The 9,471-nt window shown below is 40.9% G+C and overlaps 1 protein-coding gene across 1 annotated transcript in view; it reads right to left on the bottom strand.

Moving 5' to 3' along the window:
* Positions 1-3,418: 3,418 nt before the first annotated feature.
* The window catches only part of FRMPD3 (FERM and PDZ domain containing 3), an 869,033-nt gene continuing 862,980 nt past the window's right edge, over positions 3,419-9,471 (bottom strand). Inside the window, exons 14-15 of the mRNA XM_078686306.1 lie at positions 5,825-6,342; positions 3,419-5,773 (exon numbers count right to left, since the gene is read on the bottom strand). Coding sequence (XP_078542432.1) covers positions 3,419-5,773; positions 5,825-6,342 — 2,873 coding nt within the window. The remainder of the gene's footprint in view (positions 5,774-5,824; positions 6,343-9,471) is intronic.

Genomic DNA, 9,471 nt, shown 5'->3' with positions numbered 1-9,471 from the left:
ACTAACAGATTTTGGACTTGTCAAACGTATTGAATTTATGGAAATAAATGTTGATTTCTTTCCACTAGACAGGTGCCTTGTCTTAAAGTTTTATAATCTAGGGATGTATTGAATTAACATCTTGTTGGATTTTGCAGATTTTTGCTCAAAAGGAATCATAAACGCTAGCTTAGGCCTTATACCTCATCAACTTTAACAGGAGAAAAGGGCATCACAAGGGTTGATACCTATCAAAGACACCATTTTGTAAAATAAACTTGGTGACATGAACTGTACCAGGTCATGCACAGAGAGCACTGGATCATCCACATTAAGCTGTGGATGTCTCATTATGTCGAGTGATTCTTTTCTTACATTGTTTGCAAAATGGTAAGTCAGCTCTTAACATTCTGCAAGATTTGAAGCCTAAATCGCCATTGTCATGTTTTCCCTGAGCACCATGTTGCGTCCTCTTCAACAGTATTAGAGTCTAGTACAAGCAGCTCGAGATTAGTGCCCAAGGCTCTCCTTCTGATCTCAGAACTGAAGACATGTTTCTGCTAGAAGTAAAGAGTATATATTTATTAACAATACTAGGTATACTGAAAAAAGAAAATATTTTTCCACTATGTACTGGGATATTAAACAATGAATATCCAATGTTCAGGAGAGTTCAGAAAGAAAGTTTTTCTTGGGACTCTCCACTGCTATTAGACAATCCTGACAACTCTTTGTTAGCAGTATGTGTTATATCTTGCTTATGTATTCATCCATCTACACAGGGAAGATGGATGAATACATAAGCAAGATATAACAGTATGCCCTTTAGCACTCGGTAAGATTAGACAGCAGGCCAACTATTGGCACCATTTGCTTTTTTTCTGAACAAGAGAGGAGTTAACTATTTTGGGTGACAACACAAGAATTTACCAAGTGTATTGTTTCAGGAGCATCTTTGAGGTCTGTTCAATAAACAAAAGCATGATGCAGTCTTCCTCTGTAGTGACTCTGGATCCCCTGTTTTCATATTTAAATGCTTCTTTTGCCTCTCTGTAACTTAAAATGAGGATACAAGGCGCATTATTTTTCTTCTGTTGTTGGCCATTACATGTTGTAGAAGATGATTACATTTAGCCCACCTGTTTTTTCAATATGGTAGAATCCCTATCCTCGTAACCCTCTGATAAAAGCATCTGAAAGTTCATAATAGGCCATAAATGACCCCCTATTATTCTTGTGTCTCCTCAAGGAGCACATTGTCTGTGCCAGTGGCTCCTTAAATAGAAGCACTGTATAAGTTTATAAAATCATGTCACCTTAAAGTGAGCTTTTAAAAGAAAGTGAACTTACTAGCCTTCACCACCAAGTTATGTTTACCTGTACCAAGGGCAGTTGAAATTTGTTTTAAGTCCTCAGTTCGCTGCCTGTCTGTAGTGCTCGTCCCATTGCTTACTATTTTAGAAGAACACCCTCAAGACTTGAAATTATTGGAAAAAGAACTACCACACCATGGGGTAACAGTCTTTTTTTCTTGTTTTGGTTTTTGAAACAGTATCCGCCTTATGTCTAACTTACCTTCCTGTAATACTCAAGCATCCAGCATGAGAAGTAAATTTATGAGGGGTAGGAATTAAAGCAAGACCATTGCCAGTGAGAAGATTATTTTCTAGGACTATGCAACCTGCCTATATGCTAGACACACATCAGGAAAGATTTAATCAAGCTTGGGGGGAGTGATATTGAAATTTTGACCTAATCAGACTACTTCCAAACTGCAAGTTGGCCAAATACCAAAAGTTCTCCAATTGAGTTTCCTAGTCTAAGTGTCCCTATCAAAGTGCCTTTGACAAGCTGTAAATAATAATTGTTTTACATTGATGCCTTAGCATTTGTCTGACAAGGACATCTTAGTTTATTTCTGAAGCCTTAGTTTCTTGCTGTTTACCCAACACAAAGGATAGCTGAGATTTTCTTCTACATATACTTCTAGATATTAATAATTTTTACACAAAGACTATGCAGTCATAAACAAATATTTCTTGTCTCAGAATGATATCATATTGACAAATAATTTTGGAGACAATCAACGATGTACCACTCTTTGTAAGCATTGCACTAAGGGAATCCAGTCGTTGTTTAATGTCTAGAAGAACTTTGTTTCTAGCGTGTCCTCAAACTTAAATGGTCCTAGGTTTGCCCAGTCTCCTTTGGTTATTTTCCTTTGACTATGCACATTTTTATATAATTTATTTCTCTCAAATATGTGTCCATGGCAGGCCTCAATTAAAGGGTTCAATAGCATCAGAGCAAATTCTTCCAGCGCTTAGAAACCATATGAAACATTTGAAAATCAATTCATGTAGCATTCAACTCACTGCAACCAACACTGCTCAGCATGCTTTGATCAAACAATATTATCTGAATAAAAACTCCAGAGGAAATGGTGATTTGAACAATGTGTCACTGACTGGTCTACAGGGATGCTATATTGAACCCTGTTTTAAATGCTCCATTCTTTTGCCATCATATTAGGAAGCTGCAAAGGAATATGGAAAGCAATAGTGAACTACAATTAACACCTCTACAACTTATTTTCAACAAACATTCTTCACTATCATGAGTCTCCATGTTCTGTATTTTCTAAACTAGACAGTTTCAGAAAAGTGTTACAGCTCTTAAAGGAATTGAAACGGTACACCTATAATATAGGGTCTGGTGGAGGATGGAGTAAAAGGCCAATTTATGGATTCCCTGCCTAATCACATAATTTAAACTAAAGATTTAAAATGTGTTACCTCTTTCAGACATCATGAATGTACTAAATATGTTTTGTCAATGAACAGCTCTAAGGAGGTTTCAGCGCCATGATGGATGTTAATTTCTAGTGATGAAGAGATATCAAACAACAGTTCACATTCAAACAGTCATACACATCTTGGATAAATAGTTTTGAAAACGTAAGCACAAAGTATCATGATGAGGAGTTCCCTATATGCAATTAGGCACAATATTATCTAGAGAATAATTAATTTATCAATACGATAAAAACTGCAAGGTTGGCAGATGCAAGGACCAGCACATTTCCAACATTGAGACTAGTTAAACTGGAAGTAGTCACATGTAATTGTATTCTATAAAAATAGGCTCCCTTCTCAAAAAAACAATATCTACTCCCAGTTAAGTCTATTTGTAGGCCAACGTAAGAGGGAACATGCACAGTGATAGTCTGTAATCCATTCACTCTGATGATAATTACAGTAACAGCAACACTGTAGTTTCTTCGCTCCCTCTGTAGACCTCTACCCAAAATGGAAATCTTTTCTGGGCACTCTGAAAAACCCAGTTGCCGATCCACCATTCCTCCAAACACGCAGTCTCACTAGAACTACAAAACGCTAGAACCACAGACATATACACTTTTGTACATTTTGCAGTTCATTTACTTGTTGATCAATGTCTTTATGGAGCGTGAGAATGTGCTCATAACAGTCGCAACAGCAGCTGACTGGCGGGCAAGCTGTCCTATAGTTCTTTGCTGATTCAGCGTTCTGGCTGTAGACTCTTCTGCAGCTCTGAGGAGGAAGGTATAGTTCCGAACCACCTCCTCCACCTTTCTTAGAAGCTCTTGACGCTGAGATTCTGATCGCACAATATAGACCAGCCTCACAAATGTTTCAATAAGACTGCAGAGCACTTGAAAGCTGCTTGTGATAGCTGACAGCATGTGGGTTGGGCTCTTGTCCACTGCAGCCAGCCTACGACAGGAAGCCCTGAACTCTTTGAACTTGAGAGCCAATTCTTGCTTGTATTCGGCAAGCTGTGACATGTATGGTTTGGAATCACGAGTCTCTGAGCTTACTACACATTGTCGTATTATTGTCAAAAGTTCACTGGTATCCAACTGCACTGCAACAAACCCATCCGGCAATGCATAAGCATGACCACGAAGTAAACTGATCTTAGCAAGGCTTCCCTCAAAGGTGGAGGTTCTTAAATCAATCTCTTGGGTCTGGCTGTCCTCAGAGCTACTGCAGGCTGTAGCATCCAGCACTTGTAGTGTCCGGCTCATGACAGGAACCATCTGATTGTCAAGCTTCATGCCAGGAAGGATCTGCATGGGGATAGAATAAGAGAGTTCATCCTTGTCACTGCCATCATCAGCTGTATCACACTTCCTATAGTAAAAACAATAACGGATTGAACAGCACTTTTTATTATCGGCTTCTTCATTAGGCAATTTGGTCTGGCTTGGATACATTTCTTCTTTGACGGCTACCACACCAGTGACCTTTTGACCTTTCTTGTCCTCCACTACATGAGCATGAGAAGACACTCCCTTATCTGCAGACTGTATTGCTTGGCTCTTCACTGAAGAGCTCTGGATGATTTGCTCATCCTTATCCTTTAAGGCTTTTTGTTTGGTTGGAAAGATGTTTTGGTAGATGTCAGAAGAAAGCGATACAGCATCACTCTTATCTATTTCACTTACACTATAGCGGCGCAAGAGCTTTTTGTAGTGAGGTGCACTCATGCAATCTCCTTGGGAGGCACACGTTGTCAAACAAGACACACTGTTGTCGGGGTCTGACTTACAGTCCCTAGACTCTAGACTTGTTGACCGAATTTGCTTGCTCTTAGTGGGGCTGCTATTATTAAGTAATTTAGCAACTTCAGCTTGTCGCTGGGCAAATGTGGTTTTTGGTCTCCCTCGCTTCTCAAGGTCTGGATCAGTGATCTGGTTGGGAGGGATCATCATCCCACGGCAGATACGCTTGCAGTCACAGCTGCGCCTTTGCTCCCTTGACATTCCTGGCACTTTCTGAACCGGGCTGCTTCTCACCTGGCAGGCACAGCGTCCTGGCACAGAAGGGAGAAGATACTCCTTAGGCTTAATGTCAGCTTTTGTCTTGGGTTTGAGGAGTTCTTCCAACAATTCTATCTCGTACTGTTTAACTTTTTGTAGTTGCACCTGTCTTTCATCTGTTTCTTTTTTCATTCGTAAAGGAAATGTTGCAGAAAACAATTTTTTCAACCGAAAAGGTGCTTTCTGAGGTTTGTTCTTTACAGAAGGCTCGCTTTCTTTCTGTATTATATCAAGCCCGCTGTCGGTGATATTCGTGGGCCCTCCACTAGCCTTCAGGCTATTTGTTTTGGATCCAGACTGAACTGAAATCTTTGGGTTGTCTCTTGCGAGCTTAGAAGACGATATGTTTGCAGATTGTGAATGTGAAGTGTTATCAACTTTTTTCTTGCTCTTGAGATTATTTTCAGGTTTTATTTCATCCACCTTGGTTGCTGATGTTTCATTCTGTTTATTTAAAGTGGGGTTCAGGTTTATGTCCGCCTTCTGACTCAACTCCCCACTCACTGGCTTCTGGACCTTTGCTGTTGAATCTTTGATAGGCTGAGGCTGATAGTTTTTGGCAGAACAAACCTTCGCATGCAGCCTTTCATCATCAGTGGGAGAGAGATGGAAGATGTCCCCCCGGGCAGTCTCTGTCTCCTTCTGGTCTTCAGATTTCTCACCCTGCTGCTGGCAGCTGCACAAGCTGTCAACAGCTGGCTGGACCACCTTAGAATGCATTTGCTTGCCACTTGAAGAATTCTCCTTTGTTTTATGCGAGGGCTTTTCTTCACTGGGGCTAATCGAGGTGGACATTTGATGGGAAGACAAGTCATGAGTATTCACGACCTGATGCACAGAGGCAGAAATGATAGAAGAGTTCACATCAGATTTGGACTCATGTATCAACTTAGGGCTAACATGTATCAACTTAGGGCTAACATGCATCAACTTAGGGCTAATATGTACCAACTTAGGGCTAACTCTCAATCCTTGTAATGCTTTCTCTTCAATAGTTTGAATGGGTGGTGCATTCAGTGCTGCAGTGTTGGCATTTAGTGAAGCTTTGAAGGCAGGCTTAGCTCGCGTAGACCCCTTGCGTTCTGGGCTTGGCACCACAATCATTCTGCTCGTCTGTTCGCTGAGGTGGGGGGATAGTAAAGGCTTCATGGCTAGAGTGTAGCTGCGTTCCACAGTTCTCTCCTGTTTACTTGCGCTGACTACAGTGTTTGGGCTCTGCCTAGAGAATGCAGCTGTCATTGATGGGCTTGCTTCTTGGCAACCAATAGGGTAAGGCGAGGTGAGGACAGCCTGCGCTGTGCATGTCTGGATTCTGAAGGGAAGGTCCTTTCTTGTCAGCAGGTTTTCTTTGTTAATGTGCTGGGCTAGGAAATACGCTGCGTTCTGGTGCTGTTTCATGGCAGAGACCATTTCGGAGACGTCAGTCAACTCAGAGGAGTTGGTTTCATGGCCTGAGTCCAACGAGGATTCTGGGGTTATTGCAGCCAGGACAATTAGGCCTGAAAAACAAAATATATATAGTTATATGTCATTCACTAAGAGCATAAAACATACAAACATACATGCAGGAATCTGAATAAAAGTTAGTATTTCTCCTTTAGAACAGAAGTAAGGAATACATACTCGGTCTTGCTTTCCCAATATTGCTTTTAATGTGAATTGAAATTGCAGCTTGATATTATGGAAGGGATGTTAAGATTAGTCAGCAATAAAGATAGTATTTTAGGGACATTTTACCAATGTGGTGTAGCTTTACATTTTTCATATTGCTGATTTTCGCTATATATTTTCTGCCAGTTTCTCTGATATGCATTCTTGTAGAACAATGGGGACATGTTTTCAATAGCCCTCTAAACACGGGTCTTAATGGGCTTATACATTCAGGCGCATGGCATACATTTCAGGCCTGCTTTGCAAATACATACTGGATCATGGAATCATGTTCAGTAAGAAATGTGCATACGAGTATGCAGTGGTGTGTTTGCTGATGCAAACTAATACACAACTTCTGCATTAAACTTTACAAATGGGGAATGGAAAAACATGTTTTAAAGCACGATTACATCATTTCGTTTGGTGAATACAAGAAAAGTGAAGAAAATACAGCAACAGCAACTGTGTTTATTTGCTAAATGAGTGCATAGTAAAGAAAATTCTATATTGACGTCCCTATTTAGCGACTAGTGATTCTGAGAAAGGTTTCTTTGCACAACTGGTATTATTGCACAAGTCGACCTTTACATTCTCTCTCCTGCAAGGAACCCTTGCTGTTCAATGTCAACAAAAATCCGCTTAAAGTCTATAGGTAAAGGTCACATGCAGTACTGATAAACTGGATTGCCTGAAGAAAAATGTCAGTGGGAGTATGGCGCTAATATGGTGCACCAGTTCAAGTTTGTTTTTGCAAAACTGAGATTGTGCTCAAACTTCCCAGTGTTCCTGTTTTCTTCTGGATAAAGGCATTTGAATTTTGAGAGCTGGCTTATTTTGCAGTTGAGAGGCCGGGTCCCAGACCCCTACTGAGCCATGAAATAACATACAACAAATATTACTCAACAATTCTGATCCATTCATTAGACTCTGAAGTAAATATTACTGATATATTACTTTAATAAAAACACGTACACAGAATCTGCACAAAATAAAAAATTCTACACTCTGCTGCTGCAAAAAAATCACATAATTTCTTTAAAAAGCAGTGGCATAGCCAATTGGTCTGGTCTTTTGGACTTATTGGCTTTGAAAATGGTATTTAGCAACAAACTGAATTTGTAAATATTATGAAAAATTGTGAGAAAGGTTGGAGGAAGAAACACCGGAAGGAAAGGTGGGGGGGAGAGGGGGGTGCAGAAACACTGATGTGTCTGGAAGCAACAAGGAGGGCACTAGTAGGGGCAAGAAACACACAGGATGTGGGTGGGGTGAAGCAAACAACATGCAGAGTGGGTAACGTGGACCACGGGTGGGAGAAAAACAAGTAGGCCATTAAGGGTAATTTAGAGGTGGGGTGGAAGTGTTGTGTAGTTCCTAGGAGGCCCCGAGGACCTGCGCGTTTTGGATGACCTAAACTGAGGGCTTGGTGTCCCAACCACTTCCGAATACCCCCACAGGGTATGTCAGCCGTTAGACCAGCTAGCTCTACAGTGCCACTACCACCCCCTGTATCTTACAGTGGTGTAGGTAGTTTCTGGCATTGGCTGAACATGACAACCCTGATTTCTCAGGGATTGTGGAAAACAGTACAGTACGTTTCGCTCAGACACTCATGCTTGCTTATTCTCAGAAAATACACAGGATGGTGGTTAGGACATTTCAATAAGTATTTATTGGTCCAGCGACAGCCTTGTTTAAAACATATGTGCTGCGACAATCAGGCGACAGATGCATATAAAAGAGATTGCAAGTACAAATATAGTAAATATTAGATACATTTCTACCATAGTGCTAATAAGATGAACATAAGCAGTTCAGATAAAAACAGAAGCACTTGCATATTCCTAAAATGCGCACCCAAAGTTATTTGCCTAAATGTACCTAACCTAGATCTGTATGTGTAGCATGTATATAGGTATATGTATGTATGTAGCCAAGAAAACCCTCGGGAAGAACCAGCCCCCTCGCCTGATGGTTTAGAACGAAGGGACCCGTCTCGGCTTCGAGAATGACACCCTGTAAGGGTTTTCAGTCCGATATGTGTCGAAGATTTAGCATGCAGGACCCATGTCAGCTTGGAAGGAATTCTACTCTAATTTGTAGGGGAAAATAAGGGTCATTTATACTAAGTGGTCACTCCAGGGTTTCTTCTAGAATCAAAATGTTTGGAAAACAACCATAAATGTTTTGGAAACAATCATGAATATTTTTTCAAACAAATGCGATCATGCACAGCTGGCTGTTGGCCAAGGATGAAAAAAGTGGAGACCCTTATATAGAATAATTATACTATGCGTGAGTACATGGTTATGTATGTCAGGTACAGTAATTATTATAGAGTACTGAGATCCTGGTGTGGAGGAGACAGGAGCAAGCTACTACGTAAAAGCTCACCTGTTTAAAATCGTTATTGTTGTGTGGATGGGATACATTTATGTAAAAGGGGGTATATGACAGGACTATCCTAAAGGACTTGACATGAGGGAGAAGTACATGGACAGGAAAGCAACACAGTGGGGAGAAGCAGACATGGGTGAGTGCAAGGGGGGGTGAGAGGGAAGCACACATGTGATGGACAACAACTCAGAGTGCAGGGGAAGGGGGGAAGTGAAGCACATGAGGGAGACAGCTCGAAAACTATTTTTTTTAACGCGGAATGCTTAACCAAAACGAAAATAGTGTTGACTAAAAAGTGAACAGAGGAAGGACATAATTAATGTGGCCATGCTCCAGGGGAGGGACAAACACAAGAGAAGTAAAACCATCCCAAGCTAACGTGTAAGAGGGAAGCAAAGGAGAGTGACAATAAAGCCAATGTCAAGCAATGTGGGGACTTTAAGCCCACTGTAAGCCGACAATATGCCTTTTGGTACACAAATAGCTTGCACTGTATGGTAGGTGAGACCTAAAAGAGATGTCTACATCTGTAGTATGGTGATTAAGACTTAGACATTACGAATGGCTTGGAATAGGGT

This window comes from Lissotriton helveticus, chromosome 4_1 (assembly GCF_964261635.1).
Source record: "Lissotriton helveticus chromosome 4_1, aLisHel1.1, whole genome shotgun sequence".
NCBI classification, from domain to species: Eukaryota; Metazoa; Chordata; class Amphibia; order Caudata; family Salamandridae; genus Lissotriton; species Lissotriton helveticus.
Note: the sequence above shows the minus strand (reverse complement) of the source record. Positions and strands in the feature narration are given on the sequence as shown.